The 21,782-nt window shown below is 47.6% G+C and overlaps 1 protein-coding gene across 1 annotated transcript in view; it reads left to right on the forward strand.

Moving 5' to 3' along the window:
• Positions 1–12,726: 12,726 nt before the first annotated feature.
• The window catches only part of Rragd (Ras related GTP binding D), a 48,980-nt gene continuing 39,924 nt past the window's right edge, over positions 12,727–21,782 (forward strand). The window contains exon 1 of the mRNA XM_028872756.2: positions 12,727–13,048. Within this exon, the coding sequence (XP_028728589.1) occupies positions 12,904–13,048 (145 nt within the window). The 5' untranslated portion in view covers positions 12,727–12,903. The remainder of the gene's footprint in view (positions 13,049–21,782) is intronic.

Raw genomic sequence — 21,782 nt, forward strand, 5'->3', positions numbered from 1 at the left:
AGGTTCTCAAATAGCACCACCTACTGGGGGCTCCCCCAGCATTGCTCATTCAAACCATAACAGCATTCTTAACTGCTGAGCCATCCCTCTGGCCCCAGTAACAATTTTATAAATGCTACTGTGGAACGAATAATGTAATGAGGAGCTTTTGTGGTGTGTCAGAAGCAACTGCAGCTTGGTTTGAAATTTGTGCCGTTTCTTTCATTAATAAATAAAAGTAGGCTTCTTGTTGAATGAAAATGACAGCAATGTACAAATGATGGTGTACACCTCTAACTGCAGCACTTTGGACTGGAGGCAGGAGAATCACTAGTTCAAGGCCAGCTTGGGCCACACGGCAAGATCTCATCTGGAGAAGAGAGAAAGAATAAAACGACAAAGAAGTTGGAGGGTGAACCTTTTCTGGGCTTGAGTCAGCAGTGTGGCAAATCACCAGAGAACGTCTCTCTGTGGCCTGCATTTCTGCATTGGGGTTCAGTCTTATTCCTGTTGCCCCATGGTCGTAAGATGCTTGCTCACCTCTAACGCCCATGTTTCTATCCAACCTTGCTCAAAGCAGGAAAGGGAGCCTGGGAGGATGGCTCCGTTAGTAAAATGCTTGTCACCCAAGCACGAGGTCTGAGTTCAGACCCTCAGAATCCATGTCAAAAGCTGTGTCGCAGCCCACATGTGAAAGCCAAGTGCTGGGGGAACAGAGACAGGGAGGTTTCTGGGGCTCCACACCCACACATACCATGTCTTGTGCACACACACACACACACACACACACACACACACACACACACTTGAACATACAACATATTCTACTGTATACTGCATACATACTCATGAATGCGTAAGTTAAAAATAAAAGAGAAAGACAGGAGACACAGCTCAGTTTGTAGAACACTTGCCTCACATGCATGAAGCCCCGGGTTGATTCCAGAATAAACCATCATGGTGGCACATGCTTAGAATCCTAATTCTTGGGGGTAGAGGTATGTAGCCAGAAGTTTCTCAGTCCTGCCTGGCCCCGTGGTCCCGCAGCTGCTTATAAAATAATCACTCAGAGGCTTATATTAATTTCAAACTGTATGGCCTATGGCTTCAGCTTTCTGCTTGCCAGCTCTTTCATCTTAAATTAACCCATTCCTGTTCATCTATATGTTGCCACTTGGCCATGGCATTACCTATCTGCTGGCATCTTGTTGCTCCTTGGTCGACGGGCTGGAATCTCTCTCCACTCGCCCTTCCTCTCTCTGTATCTCTCCTTGGATTTCCTGCCTGGCTGTAAGCTTTCTTGCCATAGGCCAAAACAGCTTTATTTATTATCCAATGGGAGCCACACACATTCACAGTGTACAGGAAGATAGACCACAGCAGAGGCAGGATGCTCAGAAATTCAAAGTCATCTTCAGCTATATAGTGAGTGTGAGGCCCAGCCTGGGATACATGGTACCCAACTCAACAAAATAAATAAATAAATAAATAGATATAAAATAAAATTTAAAAATTAAAAAGACAGGGCTGGACAGATGGTTCAGTGGTTAAGGGAACTGGCTGCTCTTCCAGAGCACCAGAGTTCAATTCCCAGCACCTGCACAGCAGCTCATGACTGTCTGTAACTTAAGTTCTAGTGGATCTAACTTCCTCACACAGATACACATTCAGGCCAAACACCAATGCACATAAAATAAAAATAAATTATTTTTAAAAAAATTAAAAGCCGGGTGGTGGTGGCGGCGGCGGCGGCGGCGGCGGCGGCGGCGGCGCGCACGCCTTTAATCCCAGCACTCGGGAGGCAGAGCCAGGCGGATCTCTGTGAGTTTGAGGCCAGCCTGGGCTACCAAGTGAGTCCCAGGAAAGGCACAAAGCTACACAGAGAAACCCTGTCTCGAAAAAACCAAAAAAAAAAAAAAAAAAAAAAAAAAAAAAAAATACAAAGACAACATGATAGGTACTTTTTTTTTTTTTTTTTTTTTTTTTTTTTTTACAAAATTGGTCACTACTGGGTGTGGTGGCCCATGCCTTTAATCCCAGCACTCAGGAGGCAGAGGCAGGTGGATCTCTGTGAATTTGAGGCCAGCCTGGTTTACAAAGTGAGTTGCAGGACAGACAGGACTGTTACACAGGGAAAACTTGTCTCAAAAAAAAACCAAAAACAAACAAATTGGCCATTATAGCTAGATTAGAAGTTGCCTTGTAATAATATGCAGTAGCTAGAATGTAGAAAACAAGAATTTTGACTTGCCTTCTCCCCAGTCCTGTTCATGGTCATGATTGTTATGGTAAATGGCGGCTAACATACCTGGCAGGAACAATTTAAGAAGAAGCATGAAACAACTTGTTACTTGGAACTGACCAGGAAGTGGTGAGTTCCAGCTAGAGTGGACCTGGAGTTGGCCTTCAAGCTCTGCCTCTTCAGCCCTACGTCTTCCTTGTAGGCCCTATGCCAAAAGACCCCTCAGCTTCACAAGCCAGTGCCACTAGCTGGGGACCAAGTATTCCAATACACGAGTGTGTGGGGAACATTCTCATCCAATCCATCTTATCCGTCTCGCCTCTAAAATCTGTCTCAACTCCATCTCCTTCTCTTCATTTCCATGGCTCTCTTTCTCTTTGGTCAAGCTCAATGGCCTCTGGGTTGCGCAGCCTAGAAGAGGCAGAGACCAGGTGAACTGTATGGAGGACTTGGATCACCTGAGCTGCCTGGAAGAGACACTCTCTAACCTGTTGAGATGCCTGTAAATTGTACAGTGAGCTCCAGATGATACAGATTTTGTGAGTGTTTACTCATGCTGGGGTGGGTTTTTTGGTGATGCATCTATCTTTGAGTCATTTCTGCTCCTGAAATCCCTCATCCATACTCCTGTATGTAGCCCCAATAAAACTTATTGGTTCACCAAGTTGGACATCGCTAATATCCTTACATTGGTCTGTCATTTGTTGTGCTATCACAAATGTGTGGTGACACATCAAATCACTTTAAATAACCTGAATATTGCTCAGTTTATTTTGGTTATCTCTGCTGCTACCTGTAACAACACTCTGGCCGACAATCCTGTTAGTTGTGGATAATGGTCCCGGCCTAGGTATACAGGCCCTTCAGGTCTAAGACAGCTCAGTTTCTGTAGTTGCCATGCCTAATGTTCTCAGCTACTGCTCCAGCACCAGGCCTGCCTGCCTGCTGCCATGCTCCTCATTATGATGATCATGGACTAACCCTCTGAAACTTTAGCAAGCCCCCAACTAAATGCTTTCTTTTATAAGTTGGCTTGGTCATGGTGTCTCCTCATAGCAATAGAACAGTGATTAAGACATCTGGCATGGCTGGAGCATTGGAGCCTCTTGACTCTTGTTCTGGCATTGTATGAGTTAGGTTTCTCTAGAGGAACAGAACTCATAGAATAAACTTATAAAGGGGATCTGTTGGAATGGTTTTCAGGCTATGGTCCAGCTATTCCAATGTTGCAGGATATTTGATCACACTGTAAAACCTGAGATTGAGTTATTTACTGGAAAAACCTGCCCCTGGTTGTGATATGGCCCAGCCCTAGTATACACTCTTCATCTAAGAGCTTTCTGGTTTATTGTAAACAGGATTAAATAAAATCAACCATAGGTCAAGAGGCAGAGCAAGCAACTAGCTAACAGAAAGTAGCCATAGAGAGTAAGAGGGAGTCAGGAAGACAGAGAGATGCACCGGAAGTAGCAGAGAGGGACTTTGGGTTTGGTGGTCCTTTTTTTTGTTTGGGAAGACAGAAGAGAAGTCCTCTTTTTGAGCGGTCTCAGAGGAGGGAGGTCAGCTGGCTGCTTTCTCTGCCTCTCTGAACTAGTAGGTTTTCACCCCAGCATCTGGCTCCCGAGTTTTACTATAAAATAAAAGGATAGAGGGCTGGAGAGATGGCTCAGAGGAAGAGCCGCTGTTCCAGAGTCTGAGTTCATTGCAACAGTGGTCTCACCCACGTAATGAGATCTGGTCCCTTTTCTAAGGACAATGCAAGAGAACACTGTAATAAATAAAATCTCTTTAAAAAAAATAAAAGGATAGAGACTTAGTTAAAACACCATTTGTCTCCCTAGGTGGAAGTGACTGAGGCAGCAGCGATGGGACACAAAGGCTCCCCCAGGCTGTGGCTTCAGCGGCAAGGAGACTGCCGTGGGGATGCAGTCAGCCGCTGAGGAAGTGATAGGATTAGGTGAACAGCAACTATAAAACAACAGTCCACAATGGCTGTCTACCAATAGGAGATCCAAGAATCCAGTAGTTGTTCAGTCCACGAGGCTGGGTGTCTCAGCCGGTCTTCACAATATGCTGGAATCCTGAAGAAGTAGACTCTGGTGCTAGTGAAGAAATGCGCTGGCCAGGGAAGGTGTGAGCAAGCAGGCAAAGAGTACAAGCTTCCTTCTGTCATGTTGTTTATATAGGCTGCTACCAGAAGGCGTAAAACAGCTTAAGGGTGGATCCTCCTACCTCAAATGCTCCAGATTAAAAGTGGGTCTCCCCACTTCAAATGATTTAATTGAGAGAAAAAAAAAATCCCTCACAGGTGTACCCTGCCACTTGGGTTTTAGTTAAATCTAATTTTTTTTTAAAAAAAGAAATTATTTTTAAAAAATTTTATGTGAATTGGCATTTTGCTTACATGTAGGTTTGTGTGAAGGTGTCAGATCCCCTGGGACTGGAGTAATAGATAACTGTGAGCAGCCATATGGGTGCTGGGAATTAAACCTGGGTCCTCTGGAAGAGCAGCCAGTGCTCCGAGCCATCTCTCCAGTCCCTGAGTTTTAGTTCTAGATATAGTCAAGTTGACAACCAAGAATAACCATCACAGGCATCTTTTAGGGTCTCTCTATCCATGGGACTTTCAGGCAGGCAGGCAGCACAAAATTTCTTTTCACGGTGGCACAAGGAGTCAGGACAGTTCAAGGGAGTAGCCATGACGCCTCTTCCGGCCCATTTTCAGAAGCTACACCGTACCTTTGTCAGTTTTACCACATTCTACTAGTAAAGCAAGTCACAGGGCCTGTGCACATTCAAGAGGAGGAGGAGGAAGAGGAAGAATGGCAAGACCACGTTCGTTCGCAGGAGAGCAGGTGGGACAGGATGGGTGGTTGCAGTCATCATTGGAACAACTTACCCCATGAGCTGTGGGTAAGTAAGCCACTCTTGTCTGCCCCGTAAGACTCTCCAGTGCTTCTAGTGGTGCTGAGAATGGAAATCTACCTCCTACACCAGCTGGGGAGACTGCTGTGCCCGGTGTCCACTGTCCTTGTCTCAGTCAATGGCCTTCTTGGTTTTTCCAACCATGGGTGTACTCTTGGGTAGTACTCTTCATCCTGATTTTCACTTTTTTAGCTTCTCAAAGTCAACTCCAGTGCCACCTTCTCAGGGAGGTCTTCTCGTGCTACCTTGTCTTAATGGGGTCCTTCCTTCATCCACATTTACTCTTTTTTTTGCTTGTTTGGTTTTTTTTTTTTTTTTCACTTATTTTACATACCAACTGCAGTTTCCCCTCCTTTCTCTCCTCCTGTCCCCTCCCCCCCACCTCCCATCTACCCTCCCCCCAACCCCCATCCACTCCTCCTCCATTCAGAAAGGGGCAGGCCTCCCATGGCAGTTAACAAAGCATGGCACACCAAGTTGAGGCAGGACCAAGGCTGGGCGAAGCATTCCAGCATGGCAAATAGGTTCCCAAAAGTCAGCTCAAGCACCAGGGACAGGTCCTGATCCCACTACTAGGGGCCCCACAAACAGACCAAGCTGTACAACTGTCACCCACAAGCGGAGGGCCTAGGTCGGTCCTAGCTGTAGGTCCAGAGTCGGAGAGCTCCCATGAACTCAGATCAGCTACCTCTGTGGGTTCCCCCATCATGATCTTGACACCCTCCCCACCCCCACCCCACCCCTGGCTCATACAATCCCTTCTCCCTCTCTTCAACAGGACTCCAGGAGCTCAGCCCAGTGCTTGGCTGTGCATCCCCAGTTACTCTTGACTGCCTCCCCCTGCACGGCTTTGGGATTGACATGTCTGGAGTGACAGGAAATGAAGAAACACAGACACACATACAGAAACACTGGGATCAGGTAGGCAGTACATTCTGATGGAGACACACCACCAGCAGCCCAGAAACTCAGTGACTGTCTTAAGTACAATATGAACCAGAAGCCACTAGCTAATTTCTGTTGGGGATCTTTATAGGGGTGTGGAGGCCCATAAAGGTTTCTTAGTGAGATGTGGGCTTGCTTTACCCAGCAGGGCTACATTAGAGGATGGCTTGACTGTGTGTGGTTAGCAAGTGATTGGAAGGGTCTGTACTTAGCTGTGCTAGGGGGAGGTCTTTTGCTCCACCTCTTGGCATTTGTATAAAAGGCCCTTTAGAAGAGATAGAAGGGGCCAGTGGATAATGATCCAGGCCCTCCCGAGGCTATCCTCTGTTTCTATGTTTCTCTTCCCTCTATCCTTGTAGCTAAATATCTCTTATCCCCCACTCTTCAAGAGTACCCTGTCACAAAATGTGGGAGCTGGTCTCCCAGTTGGGCTCCCCATAGGGTTTCTCAGGCTGTAGTCACTCAGAAGGAGGAAGCTGCAGTTGATACTTTTGCATAAACTATTAACCTCTTTAGTGAGACCAGGCCTTACCATTCTCGTGGGTCTAAGGCATTGGGGTTCTTGACATGGCTGTGCTCATATCAATAATACACATCATTCAGGACTTCATCTGCTCCCCACACTTTCTCTCTTTCAAGGTGCAGGCTGAATATCCCATTGTCTTTCTTATAATTTAAAAAAAAAGTCACCTGGGTATAGTAGGCATACCTGTATTCCTAAGCACCTGGGAGGCTAAGGCATTAGAATGTCCATGAGTTCAAGGACAGCCTGGGCTATACCACAAGATTCTATCACTAGATGAATAGATAGATGATAGATAGATAGATAGATAGATAGATAGATAGATAGATAGATAGATAGACAGATATTGATAAATAATTGTCAGGTTGGAGAGCTGGCTCAGCAGTTAAGAGGACCCAAATTCAATTCCCTGCATCCACATAGTGGCTTACAACCCTCCTTAACTCTGGTCGCAGGGCATCTGGTGCCTTCTTCCAGGCATGCATGTGGTGCACATACATACGCGCAGCAAGATACTCACACATATAAGATAATAAGATAAATGTACTCTAGGCCCCTCCAGCCTACGCCCTTCACAGCCGTAGCCATTGAGACGACGATCTTTGGTTATCTTGAGCCGTTCGCTCTCTCGGACTCTCTGGGAGGCTGGAGGTCAGTCTCGTTTTACTTGCTGTCTGTCGGGCTAGCAGGAACCCATCAATGACTCTACCGAACATTACTTCCTTTGTTGCCTTTTCCCCAACTCCCTCTCCATTGACTGAGCATCTATCAACCTGCCAGGGTTTCTTACAACAGCTAACACCATGGGGAGTCCAGAGACTCAGGCTGACATTCTTGAACACGCTCTCCCAGGAGACAGCCAGCCGCAGACAAGCTGATTTCCAGCTAAAGTGGCCACCACAGCAGCCAGTTCACAGGGCAGAGCCACAGTAAAGTTTCTTAAAAGCTTTCAGGGTTCTTCTCATGTGTCTCAATTCCCATTTAAATCTGAAAGAATCTACATATGCGATTTTTTTTTTTTTTTTTTTTTTTTTTTTGGAAAATCGGTATTGTTTCCAGAATTTTTACCCGTTATTTTATTTTACTTTTTATACTTTGTGTTCTTCTCCAGGGGCTGAAAGCTGGCAGCGTGGAAACAACCACCATAGCGAAAGAAAAGCAGCCAAGATTCTCTGAGCCTGTGTGTTCAGACAGACAGATGACCCCTTTGAAATGATGCCGACTTAGAGCACTCTGAGCTGGCATGCAACTGCGTCATTGAGCTGGGGTCCAACATGGCTGAGGACCTCATTTCCCTTGACTTCGTGTCAAGACTTCTGTCCTTCGAGACGGGACAGAAAGAGAGAAATATGGGGAGAGAAGGTGGGACCCTTACCCCAGAGTCTGGTTGGAGCCTCTCACCTTCTGAGAAGCAAGAATTCCAACACACTTGATGTTTTCTGTGAAGGTTGCTGGCAAAGAAATAATATTCCTTTGTGTTAAAATAGCAAAGACTCACGTGAGGGCTTGGATGTGTATGGTGGTGGGTAGAGAGGGCCTCGTTCCTTTCACTAGACAAGACAGTTGACTTTCTTTAGAGTAAAGATAGCCTACCCTCCTTAATCTCTGTGATTTTATCAGTTATAATCCTATTAAACACCCTGTGATCTCACTTGGGTTCCTCAGCAACCGTTTCAAAATGATAGCTTTAAATCTTACTGGAATCCGGCATTATGACTGTTGTACAGGTAGTGAAGAATGAGCTGTCCTGGAGAGGCCCTCATCTATACTCTCAAGTGTGTCCTGACCACCTCACCCCCCACCTTTCTCTCTCTCTCTCTCTCTCTCTGTTCCACCCCCCGCCCCCAGACAGGGTCTCACTATGTAGCTCTGGCTGTCCTGCTGTAGATCAAGATGGCCTCAAACTCACAGCAACCTACCTGCCCCTGCCTCCCGAGTGCTGGGACTAAAGGCGTGCGCCACCAGGTCCAGCCTCTCATTTTCTCTTAATCTGTATACTTAAAATCAATATTCGGTCTGGCCTTGGGGACATGACTTTAATCCCAGCAGTCAGGAGGCAGAGGCATACCAGCCTGATCTACATGAGAGTTCCTACTACACAGTGAGACTCTGTTTCAAAACAAACAAAAATAAAAACCTCAACAACAAACAAACAAAAGCTGTTGTGGGGTGGCCACCAGAGAATGCTGCTCAGACATGGGTTTAAGCCAACAGAAAATCATTAGCAGCCAGCGACTACATTGGGTGTTTGGGATCCCTGTGTAGCACCAAGCCCTTTCCAGGGTGAGCTTTTAAGCACAAAAACATGTCCAGGGTTGACATACTTCAGTTAACAAGAACAATTAGCCAGAAGCAGAAATTACAGAAGCCAAAAAGTAAGGTCAGTGAAAAAAGGAAATAAAAAAGGAAAAGACAGGACTGCTCCTAGGTATGGTGGAGGAGAAAGTTTATCGGAGATAAAAGGGAGAGCATAGCCAGAGGCAGAGATACATGGGAGGGTCCAGAGTAAACGACCTTTAGTGGAGAAGTTTAGGGTAGGAGGCAGGGTATGCAGCCATACCCTGTAACAGGCAGGGACTGAGGGATGCTGGGAGAATCTGGCAGCCAGGGTCCACTTTGATATGTTAATAAGCACCTTAGTTAACCATCTGTCTGGGTTTGAGACCTAACAAGTACATTTAGAGAGACTTTCCCAGAACTACAGACTTGGATGGATTAGGCCTTTGTTTTTGTTTTGGCAGGTGGTGTTACCTACATGCTGAGTTTTATAGGCTGAATGGTATTTTTATAATGGGGTCAGTTGTGCTAAGGCCTGGGGGCCTGTTAGAAAACAAAATCTCTATATGAAGGCTGGCTTTTGTGGTGCACATCTTTAGTCCTGGTGGATCTCGAATCACTGTAAGTTTGAGGCCAGCCTGGTCTAGCTAGCAAGTCAGAGCTGTGTAGGTGAGACCCTGCTCCTGGCCCCTCCCAAATGCCATGTAATATAACCCCTAACTCTCCTTCATATTGGCTAGTCCTGAAATCCTTTTCTGCTTTAAAACTACGATTCTTGGTTTGGCCTGAGCTGAAGTCCCTACTAGATGAGAGGAGGATCTCAGGCTGGCATGATCCTGTGTCTGTCTCCCTAACAGATGACGGGGCTGTCGGTTCATTTTATTCTCAAGAATGATCCAATTCTCAGACACCTGGGGGTGTGTTCTGATATGTTGCTTGTGCTCCCCATAAAGCTCACATCTTGGTGCTGGAGAGATGGCTCCGTGATGTGATTAAGAGTGGCTGCTCTTTCAGAGGACCTGAGTTCAGTTCCCCAGCACCTACATGGTGGTGGCTCACGACCATCTGTAACTCCAGTTTCAGAAGATGTGACACCCTCTTCTGGTCTGTGTGGGAACTGCATTCATGTGGTGCACAGACATACACAAACACCTATACACGTCCACATAAACAAGTAAATAAGAGCTCTCTCCCCGAGGAAGTCAGAATCATCACATATTTCCATCTTTTCTGTGTGGGGAGCTGTCGGGTTGTGAGTGGTCCTCACTGGAGACCCTGGGTTCACTGGAGGACCATACTCAGTAACCAGATTTGAGTGCTTGGTCTGAATCTGAGCTGTTGCTAGGAAGCTCTCTCCAGGTGTCCTAAGGACCTCCCTGATGCTTGAAATAGGCCAGTTCTATCTCACCCCATGAGATAGAACTCACCTCCCCCTGTGGTGGTATTGTGTTCCCCGAAATATTGTGCATGCTAATAAACTTATCTGGGGTCAGAGACAGAACAGCCACAATATTAAACATAGAGGTTAGGCAGTGGTAGCGCACACCTTTAATCCTAGCTTTCCAGAGGCAGAAATCCATGTGTTCAAGGATACAGCCAGGCATGGTGATTCACGCCTTTAATCCAGAAACTGAGCCTTTAATCCCAGGGAGTGATGGCATAAAGCAGAAAGGTATATAAGGCGTGAAGACCAGGAACTAGAAGCATTTGGCTGGTTAAGCTTTTGGCTTTTTAAGCTTTTAGGCTTCTAGCAGCACAGTTCAGCTGAGATTCATTTGGATGAGGACTCAGAGGCCTCCAGTCTGAGGAAACAGGATCAGCTGAGGAACTGGCGAGGTGAGGTAGCTGTGGCTTGTTCTGCTTCTCTGACCTTCAGCATTCACCCCAATAACTGGCCTCAGGTTTGATTTAATTAATAAGACTCTTTAAGATTCATCACACACACACACACACACACACACACACACACACACACACACACACACACCATGGGAAAGCTAGCTCTGGGACAGCTGCAAGTCTTTACAGCGACTCTGGGGAGTTATCTCCTGTCCTCCCCAGGTGGCTTCCTTTTCTGAAACAGAGATTCAGGAGTTTCAAGCTGGCCTCAGTCTCACCGAGTCGCTGCTGCCCACCATGCCGGGTTTGGTGTCAGAGGTTGAGCCCAGGGCCTCGTGCATGTTAGACAAGCGCTCTACCAACCCAGCCACAATAGCCCACTCTCTTTTCTCAGAAAGGAAAATCGCCCACGAGAAACGAGTTCTGCTTCTCATTTACTATTTCTACTAATTCTGTGGCAGTGGTGTTCTGGGGAGGTTCGGAGAAGGCGGTTTCCTGTGGGGAGAGCGGAGGAGCCTGCCTCAGCGGGTCGCTTTTCCCACTCACCCTTTGACCTCCGCTAGGTTTCAGTCTCCTTTGCCCACGCGTTTCTGGTTGTGTCTGACCAGTGGCAGGCATTTCCAGGAGAGTGCCCTGAGATAGGGAAGGAGGAGGGAGGCCAGGGTACTCCTCTTATCTGCCTGGCCAGGGTGGCTCCAGCAGCAGCTGCTGCCTGACTGAATGTAAGACCTGTTTCCCGGCTGCTGCCCAGAACTCTGGCTCTCTTCCTTCCCTCCCGCTTAAGTGTGGAGGTGGTTTGAGTTTCCCACTTGATAATCCTCATCTTGACTCCCTAAATTCTGCCTACACCTCCGCAAAACATTTCTTCACTTAAGAGACTTTCAGTTAACATCTCTGTTCTAGGAACGACCTTGACCATGCAGCCATGCCGGATTCTAACTGGAGAAGTTAGGGCCTTTCCTGTTAAAAAGCAGCCACCCACCTAGAAGAAATCCAGGACATGAGTCATGGCTTAGTAACCCTATTCCTACCCAGATTTCTCCGAGGACCCCTTGTAAGCCCTGTCCCTGGCTGCAAGTCTCCGGCCTGAGCTGCCTCTCCTCCTCTGTCTCACCACCTGCTGAGCAGCTGGTACCTGCAGGATCCGGATCACCTTGCCGGACCGCTGTTTTTTTTTTTTTTTTTTTTTTTTTTTTTTTTTTTTTTTTTCTAATGTGCTTAACTGAAGGAAGTTCGTGCACATGACTTATTTTTTTCTCTTTTCAGGAAGGGTGGGTACACTGTGTCCTGCGGTGAGAAGCTTGCGAAGGAGGAAAGCACCTCCTCACCCTACATCGCTACTGTTCCAATCTGAGAGCTGCCCCTCACCTCCCACAAGAGGCATGGGACATTTCTGTGGGACTACACCAACACCACACTAGCAATTGGCCATAAAAAGCCCCGCGTGCATTGTACACCTGAGACTTTCCCGAAGGTTGCAGAGAAATTATTTAGTACAGTGTGTTTAGATATAAATCACGAGACATGCGAATTCCTCGGAAACGTCTTATGTAGAGGAGGAGATCTGGGAGTATTCCGGGTGGGAAGTCTTTTGAACTAAAAGGCACCTTAAGAGGAAATTGCTATGGAAACTAGTCCGCCGCTGTGCATTTCTCCGTGCGCCGGGAGTCGATGGCATAAGGCAGTGGAGTGGGGGGCCTGGGTACCGCAGTGTCGGGGGGCAGCTTAGGAGGGTAGAGAGCTCGAAGACCGTCGCGCACACCAGAGGCACTGCAGGCGGCGGGGTCGGGGGTGGTCCTCGGCGAGGTGGCCTCCGGGCCACACGTGCAGCAGCCCGGGAGGGCGGTGGCCTGGGCGCGTCTGGACAGCCGCGCTCCGCAGAGGGGGAACGTGTGTGGCCCCGGCGGGCGCCCCGCCAGACGAGCGGTGGCTGCGGCCGGCGAGCGCGCGCCCGGCGGTGCGTGTGTGTGACAAGCGTCAGGTGACTCGGGTCACGCCGTCGCTCCCTCGCGCTCCCGGGGAGAACTGCCGCGCTCCGGCTGGCTCCTCCGGCGGCAGCGGCGGCGGGGAGGGAGGTTGGCTGGGCGCCGCGGCCGCCCCCAGCGCAACCCAGGCCCGGGGAGGTGCGGGCGGTTCGGCCCACGCGGGGACCCTGGAGCCGAGCGTGGGCGTGATGAGCCAGGTGCTGGGCAAGCCGCAGCCGCAGGGTGAGGACGGCGGCGACGACGAGGAGGAGGATGAGCTGGTGGGGCTGGCGGGCTACGAGGACGGGCCCGGGTCCTCGGACGCCGAGCTGGACAGCGGGCCGGAGGAGGGAGGTGAGCCGGCCGACCGTGCGCTCGCCGATCCCGGGGCGCTGTGCGGAGGAGCGGTGCGGGGCGCGCGCGCGCGGGGGTCCGGGGCGCCCGTGGTGGGGGAGGGGCGAGGCCGGGCTGCAGCCGGCGGCGGCGGCGGCGGGAGGGCGGCGGGGAGCCGGCTCGGATGTCGAGCTAAAAGAGGCAGCTGGCGGCCGGGTGCCTGCTGGGTCGCCCACAGCTGCGCGTGTCATTCTTCCCTGCCGTGGCCGCGAGAGGGTCTGCGGCGTGGGACCAGGGCGCCGGGGCGGGGCCCCGCGCTGCAGGTGGTACCCGCGCAGCCGGGGGACTTCGGGGTCCCCGGTCCTCAGACACTTTGAATGCATCTCATGCCATCGCCCGAGATGGGCGCGGGGCGAGCGATCTTTGGCTGCTGGAGCCAACTGTTTGCTCGCAGAAGGGCCGAGTTAGCCTTTCAGATGGGGGCTGCCTGGGTTTCATTCCTGAGACACAAAGAAGTTGAGTTTGGGATTCCCGATTGTTTTTCTTTTCTTAACACCCAGCCCGACCCCTCCACCCCAAGGCGGAAGGTCACTTGAAAAGGTCAATTGAATGAGTCTGTTCACATTCTCGTGTAGCTTGTAAACATCTCAGAAAAAGGACTAACCTCTCTAATGTCGCACACTGGAGAAACTGAGGAATAAAAGTACTCGTGACAGTTGTTTTAAGAACTTTTATTGAGAATCCACTGAACTGAACTTTAAATTCTCTCTACAAAGCCTTTCTCGGAAGACAGTTTTGATTTTGCATCTGGCAGGTACTACTTCAGTGAATCAGAAAGGGAATAAAGTTAACTAAGCCTTGAGCCCGGCAGATGAGGAACAGCTTTCCAAGCCACCCCCTTCCTGGCTGCTTTTCTCTAGAGGTACTAGTTCCCATTGTTTAAATTGGTGTGTGTACCTGTGCGCTTCCCTCGTCTTCGGGCCCTTTAATTGGTCCCACAGTGGCTCACTCAGTCACCTTTTTTTAAAATTAAATTATTCAGTCACTTTTTTATTACTTAAATAGCATTCGTTAGGATCTAGCAGTTAGATTCTCCCAGAGAAAAGCTGAATGGGATGTGTTTGCAAGGTATTTGAAAAGGTAGGTGCACAATAGGGAACTTGTGTGGCAGTTTACGGAGAGAAAGAAGACCCTATTCCAGAGGAAAAGCCAGTCATTTGATACTGTCCTGGGGGCCAGAGTTTGCTGGGAGAGCACAGAACCTGTCCTTTTGTTGTTGTTGTTGTTTTGTTTTTCTCCCTGTAGTCTTTATTGAGGTGCTTGGGAGCACTTTTGAAATTTGATTTGGCCAAATTTGAAGTGAAAGTAAAGCCCTGCCTGAGGGGAAGAATTCCTGAAACAAAAGGCTTCTCCGGAGCCGGAATGGGAGGGCCCCCGTGCTGTTAGTCCTAAGGCAACCCTGCCTGCAGCTTTGTTTAGATGACTTCAGTAATAAGCCCCCCACTGGGAATTCCCGGGTCAGGCAGGCGGGATCCTGGAATCTTGCTATAAAAGGATACAGTACATTCACGTGGCTAGAAGCATGCATGTTAATTTCTGCTCCGGCAGACACTGCAGAAGCCTGGCTTTGCTCGGCTTTCTGCTGTGGGCAAGTGCTCTGCTACCTTTTCCCATCCTTTATCTGTTGAACTGTCCCTTATCCTTTGGCCTCTGTTCTTTCCTAGCTTCAGGCTGGAGGTTTAGGCCTTGGAGCACAGTCTCTATTAGAAAATCTGCCTTCCTCGGCCAGCAAGCACTTCCTGCAAAGGGGCTGCCAACTGATTCCATCCCTGGGAGCTGGGACTGGGAGAGGGGAAGCCAAGAATTGAGACGTCCTGCTCCATGCCCTTCTGGAGGCTGGCTGGTTTTGTTCTGTTCTAAGGTGTGTGTGTGTGTGTGTGTGTGTGTGTGTGTGTGTGTGTGTGTGAGATGTAGGTGCCCAGAGGAGGGTATCAGGTCTGGAGCTGGAGTTACAGGACGTTGTGAGCCACCCACCGTAGGTACTCAGAGCGACACGTGCTTTAACTGTTGAACCCTCCATTTCTGTAGCACACGCTTGCACTTAGATTTTGGTAAAGGATGCATGTGTCTATTCTCAAACTCCTTTGATCTGAGAAAAGGTGGATGGTATGAACAACCCACGGTGAACTTTTCTCCCTCCTCTCTGCCTAACAGATAAAGTGCCTGCATTTAACGGCAGTCTGGGAGTTTTCCCCAGTAGGATCAGGACTCTCTGGTCCTGGGGGCCTGGCGGTGGGATGTTGGGTTGACAGCATTGCTAGTTGAGACAGTTTGTCAGGAGCTGTCAGGAGAACGTAGACTGGAGATGGGAAGCCCCCACTGCCCCTAGTCTACGTGATGTACGGAGCCCCTGATCTCATTTTAACCTGAGTACCCTGTGGATTTTTACATGTGCTGAGCTTGAGAATGTAGTGCAGCTAAGCTGAGACTTCAGTGCGTGTCTCCTTTGGCTTCCGCTCCATATCTTGTTCACGAACAGCAGGAGTGTTTTCAAGCAGCTTAGTTCTGTTGAGGACAGACTGAGGCACTTCTTAACCCTTTGTTCTTTGTTGTTAATGGCAGTAAGGCAAGTCTCATCTTCAAATGCTGCCCCAAATCAAACTCCAGAGACGGGACAAGAATTAAACCATTAAATACAATTCAACAGGGGCTGGAGAGACGGCCGAGTGGGTACAGTGCTTGCCCTGCAGGCCTGAGGACCTGAGTTCAGATTCCAGCATCCACTTAAGGGTGTGGGTGTGTGGTATGTGCCTGTAATCTCAGCCCTGGGGAGGGAAGACGAGAGACCCCTGCAGCTTACAACCGACCTAGGCAAGGTGGCAAGTACCAGACTCAGACAGGGATCCTTCCGCAAAATAAGGTGGGTAATGAGGAAGTCCACCTGGCACACACACACACACACACACACACACACACGCACACGCACACGCACACGCACGCACACACACGCACACGTTATCGTACCCCCCCAAACCAATTACCATAGATTTAGAGGTGTCCTGGTCCCTGGTTTTGATCCTCAGCACCCCACATAAACTCATAATTGTGTCATAAATAGTGATTAATTTTGTCAGCCAGACTTAAATTTGCTAAAGTAAATTCCTGTGCTTTAAAATCTGACAAGGAACGAGACTAAAAGATATCCCTATTGTTCTCTGCTCTTCAGCATTTAATCAGACAGTAAAAGGTTTTCCCCAAAAGCCCTCAGTTTTCAGGGAAACTTGGTGAAGACAGCTGCTCACCCCAGTCTGCTTGAGTCTGGTCTGTGTTTTCACAGTGACTGTGACCATTGGAGTCGGAGGAAGTGACGACAGTCTGGATTGTCACTGGAGTCAACAGTAGGGTGAGCTGGTGATATTCCCTGAAGGATATACAGGTGCTGAATACAGTAAGTCCCACCTACCAGCCGTTAATAAGCTGGGTGTGGTGGTATAAATCTGTAATCTCAGCACTCCAAAGACGGGGCATAGGATCACCGTTCAAGGTCTGAACTGCACCTGATGCAGTACTTTTATTAGCCACCTCTCCCCTTTTATTATTAGGACAGACGTAGGGTAGTGTAAAGGAAAACACAAGGAAGTGTAAGCAAGTTCTAGACAAGTGATGGTTCTGAGTTTGAAAGAGCGTCTTGTCTTTCCAGGCTTTCTGTCCAGGTGTCACTTTATTTTAGATTGTCCTCCCAACCCCAGAGCAGTGCAGCGCATTTCTGCTTCCTAAGTCACCTCTTTCTTGTTCCAGCCTTTTTTATTCTTTAGTATCTTGTCCTTCTCATAAACAGTGGGCACTAGTGCTCACATACAATCCTGCACACCCTCAAGCATCAGTCCTGCCTGCCTTCTTCTTAGTGAGGCAGTATGACTTGTTAGTGCTGGACCCTGGGCCTCCAGGGATCCAGTGTCTCAGACTCCCATCTCACAGTAGCTGGGATACTGGGATACAAATGCGTAGTGTTGTATTAGGCTGAAAGTACATTGTGAGGATCTAGACTCGCGGCCCAGACCCATACCACTTTAAAAATTAAAATAATAAAAATTCTGTCTCCTCTGTCGAACCTTATAAAGTTCTTTGGTGACAGTGGCTCTCCTAGTTTTTGCTGTGACTCAGATAGGCCCTTCAGCTCCTCTATTAATGTGTCTGAGAAGCCGTTGATTCTCTCTTAGAGCTCTCTGATAAGGATTGTCACTTGTTTCTCAGTGTGTAAAAGAGGTTTGTGTAAAAGCAGCCTCGAGTTTCTCTCAAGCAATTTTAAAAAGTTCCTAAGAACACTTCCTCCTTTAGGAAGTACTGGTAAATCACAACACATTAGAAACAAAACTGAATATATATTGAATATTTATGTATTCAGTCATGCTTTTTAGTTCCCACTAGTATGATTGAGAGAATTTTTATAAAAGATTTTTGTTTCTACATATAACTTTTATCTTATGTCTTTGGGATAGGGTCTCACTATGTAGTCCGAGTTGATCTGGAACTTGCAATGTAGGATAGTCTGTCCTCAGATTTAAGAGATCTACCCTCAAAGGACTCACTGCCATAAGACAGAGTTTATGAAGAGAGCATCCTGTTTGCCCAGGGAGAACCCTAGACTAGTGGTGTTTAGGAATATTGACTATGCAAAAATGTGTTGTATTTGTTTAACTATGTAAAGATGTGTTGCTGTTTTACCTTGCCTGCCTAAGGCACCTGATTGGTTTAGCAAAAAGCTGAACAGCCAATACTGAGGGAGGAGGTATAGGCGGAGCTTCCAGGCAGAGAAAAGGGGCAGAGAGAGTAAGTAGGAGGAAGTTAGGCTTGGGGATGAAAAAAGAAGAAAAGAAAGAATGACAGGGGCCAGACAGACAGACAGACATGAAGAAAAGCAGAAAAAGTAGGACATACGGAATGAAAGAAAGATAAAAAGCCCAAGATGAAACATAGATCAATAGAAACAGGTTAAATAAGTTAAAAGAACTAGTGGGACAAGCCTACGTTAAGGCCAAGCATTCATAATTAATAATAAGCTTTTGTGTCTTTATTTGGGAGCTTGGTGGCCCAAAGAAAAACACCACTACACAGTGGTTCTCAACATGTGGGTTGCTACCCTTTTGCGTGTGTGTGTGTGTGTGTGTGTGTGTGTGTGTGTGTGTGTGTTGAATGACACTTTCAAAGGTATCCTATGTTAGATACCTGCATATCAGATATTTTACATTACAACTCATAACTAGCAAAATCAACAGTTATGAAGTAGCAGTGAAAAATTTCATGGTTCTGGGGGGCACCAGAACACGAGGAACTGTTTTAAAGGGTTGCAGCATTAGGAAAGTTGAGAACCACTGTTGCCGACCTAAGGAGCCTGTGAAGAAGATCGGTGTGAGGAAGTGCACCCTGACACTCTAATCTCATTTTCTTCAATTCTGGCTAATTTGGTCAATGGTTCTGACCCGCAAGCACAGTCTTTCAAGAGCTATGTGCTTCTGTGCTCATGGCACCATTCAATCTCTTCTTTTGCAGGCTCCTTAGGTTCAGAGTAGGCTGCTGGATAATTCTAGGTGAAATTAACGGTGTCTAAAGTGCTTAAGACCTGTACTATCCGCCAAACCAGGTGTACTCTCTCCCCTAATTTGCTTATCCCTTGTGGCAGGAGTCGGCAACGGATCCGCCGTACTGAGCTTAGACATCAGGCGTGTGGCGGGAAGGGCTCATACGATATCATCTGCTCGTCTTTTTAGTCTGTCTGTGTCCCTGTCTGTGGATAATTATCTCTGTCAGAGTGAACTCTGATCGTTCACTTCACAACGTAATACCAAGTGCACAGAGTCAGGCATCCATCAAAGTTTGTTTCTCTTTCATTTTTTTTCTTCTTTTTTCATCTTTTTTTTGTTTAAGTTTTATTTATGTATTATTGTGTTTGTGTTCTGGTGCATTGTATTATGAGTGCATTTTTGTGTGTCTCGTACTTGCCCATGGATATCGAGTGTGGTGGCTGTGAGCCGCCATGGATACTGTGAATATTGAACCTGGTTCCATTCTGCAGGAGCAGTAGTATGCTTCTGAACGGATCTTCTCCTATGACATGAAGTCTTTTTGTGTGTTGTTGTATGTGATAGGTGAGCGATGACATGTGTGTGGAGACCACAAACCTTGAGTGTCATTCCTCGTGCTTGTCTTTTGAGACAGGATCTTCACTTGACCAAGGAAGTCACCAAATGGACTGGGCTTTCGTGAACACCAGGGTCTGTCTTTGCTGCCCTAGCCCTGGGATTATAATTCGGCATACCCCTGCAGTTTTTTTTTTTTTTAACTCTCGCCATGTTGTGTTTGATATTCACTCCCATCGACTTACGTGGTTTATGTTTGGCCATACAGGGTTAGGGGCATGTTGGGTTGGCCCGGGGATTTACCGCTAGTGTGGAGCTTCTCATAGGTCTCCTCATAATATGCTTCCAAGTCCACAGCCCCAGTTGTGTGCACAGTCCTCCTTCTGCTGCATACTGAGTGGGAGGTATTTTTCCTGATAGCGGATTTGGTTATTAAAAACGGGTAATCAAGGACTTTCCCTTTTTTTTTCCAGGGCTTATTCGTTTCTTTTTCCTCCTTTTTTTTTTCTCCCCCATGAGCACCACACCATGTCTTGCCCTCTGCATGCTCCATGTCTTCTGCGTGTGTTTAGCTCGGCAGCATAAACCTCTGAATACTGTAGCCCTCATATAAAGTTGTCACGTAAGTATTAAACGAGTTTCTATCTCGCATGGAAACATGACTGTCTCTTCAAGCCTAGCTGCATAAGAATACACTCCTATTATCCTTAAGGTAAGGCTCAGTAGTCTCTCTCTTGTATCTTGCGATGTCCTAATTTTATGCATTAGATAGGTTAAGCCCCAAACTCACCTGGCCTCTGCTCGTCTGTGTGTGGGATTAAGTAAATTGCCGAATCCGCTCGGCTCCCCGGCTCACTGTCCCTCATGAGTCACCCGCCCTTTTTGAGTCCACTACCACATGCCCACAGCCCTCATATAACCACGTGATATACCTAGATTGATAACGGATGAAAATGTGTACTTCGCAGTATCTACCTTGTGTATAATCTAGAGGACTCCAAAGAGATCCCATGTAGTCCCCTTGCCCTCTCTCGGACTGATAGAAGATTAAATTTAAATTAATGCCAGTATCCTCTAGTGTTGGGCAGTCTCAATGTTTCTCGACTCACGCTGTATGTCGGGTCTCCAGTCTCATTTCCTTGAGTGCTTCTGTGTCTGAGAAACTATATGCAACTCTCCTATAAGTCCCTCCTCCTCTGCAGCGCTGTCGTTCCCTCTTCCTTCTCTTATTTTGGGATTCCACTGTTTCGTATAGTCTGGATAGTCGCTGACAGACACAAGTGTCTCTTGTCTGCCAGGTCTGTGGAGCTGAACAGCGGCTCATTATTCTCGAATACTAACACTTTCCCAGTTCCAGGCGTCGTTAGTCCTCCACAGACTCCTCGACTCCTTATTTCTGGATACGGGTAACTTCCTGAACGTGAATGAGACCCATAGTAATATAATCTCTTGTATCATTTGTGTGGTGAAGTGCTCAAAAGTTGTCCAGACTGGACGTTGTGAGGTGTAGTCTGTGTTGAGTGTGCTCATTACTCTATTCCCGGCAGCAACTTCTGTAAGCACCGTTTTGGCATGGGTATAATAGGGATATGTTCCTTACACTATGAAATATTGACTGTAAATAATGTGATTAGCAATCATATAAAATTACCAGTTGTCTAAGACATCCAGAGAGTGAGGGATTTCGTAAGATGAGGAGGGAGTGTCTATAAACTCCAAGCCTGTGCTTGTATGGGCTTTCTTGAACTTTCGATCTTGATGAGCTCGTAGTGGGCTAAATTATGCATTCAAAAGGTCATTCTCAGCTGTCATATTTCGAAATGGAGGGACGCGGCAACAGGTGGAGGCTTCTCGGGCGGTATGTAGTAGGTGGAAAAGGGTTGTAATCAAGCTCTGGAATTCTGCAAAACTTTCAACTCTCCACATCACTGCATTTCTCAATCAGTCGGTCTGCAGACCCAGCTTCAGAAGTCTTCATGCACAATTTTTGGGGCCTCTGTCAACTAATTTATTCATAGTTACTGAGTTGGTTTTGCCATGCCTTATGTAAGGTATCTTCTGAGAGCAGAACAGCACACAAGGAACCCAATAGACAGATATTGCAAAGTTTAAAAATTTGCGCGAGTGAGGACTATTTAAAAGACACAGTTCTAACCTAGGAAGTGATGGGGTTATGGTTTAGCAGAGAAGGTGATATAGCAGGGCTGAGTGAGGGAGAAAAAGTCTGGGGAAGCCTCCCAGATAGAGGAAGATGTGAGGCAAGACCCTGTGAGGCCCTTCCAGAAAGCTTGAGTGGCTGGGGAGGAAGGAGAGTTAGGTGTGTGGGTGAGAATAGTGTTTAGAGAGAGAAGATAGCATCGGGGTGCTCCTGGGCTGTGGCTCCTTGTAGACAGACGTTTCCTGTCCTGACCACCTGCTCCCCATCCTGGTTAGCTGCTTCCAAATTACCACACAGAGACTTAATATTGTTTATAAATGCTTGGTCTATAGCTCAGGCTTATTACTAACTAGCTTTTACATTTAAATTAACCCATTTTTATTAATCTATGGTTTGCCATGCAGCTCGTAGCTTTACCTGTTCCTTGTGTTCTTTCTTTCCCTGTAAGCTTCTGGCATCT

Source organism: Peromyscus leucopus, chromosome 2, assembly GCF_004664715.2.
Source record: "Peromyscus leucopus breed LL Stock chromosome 2, UCI_PerLeu_2.1, whole genome shotgun sequence".
NCBI lineage: Eukaryota > Metazoa > Chordata > Mammalia > Rodentia > Cricetidae > Peromyscus > Peromyscus leucopus.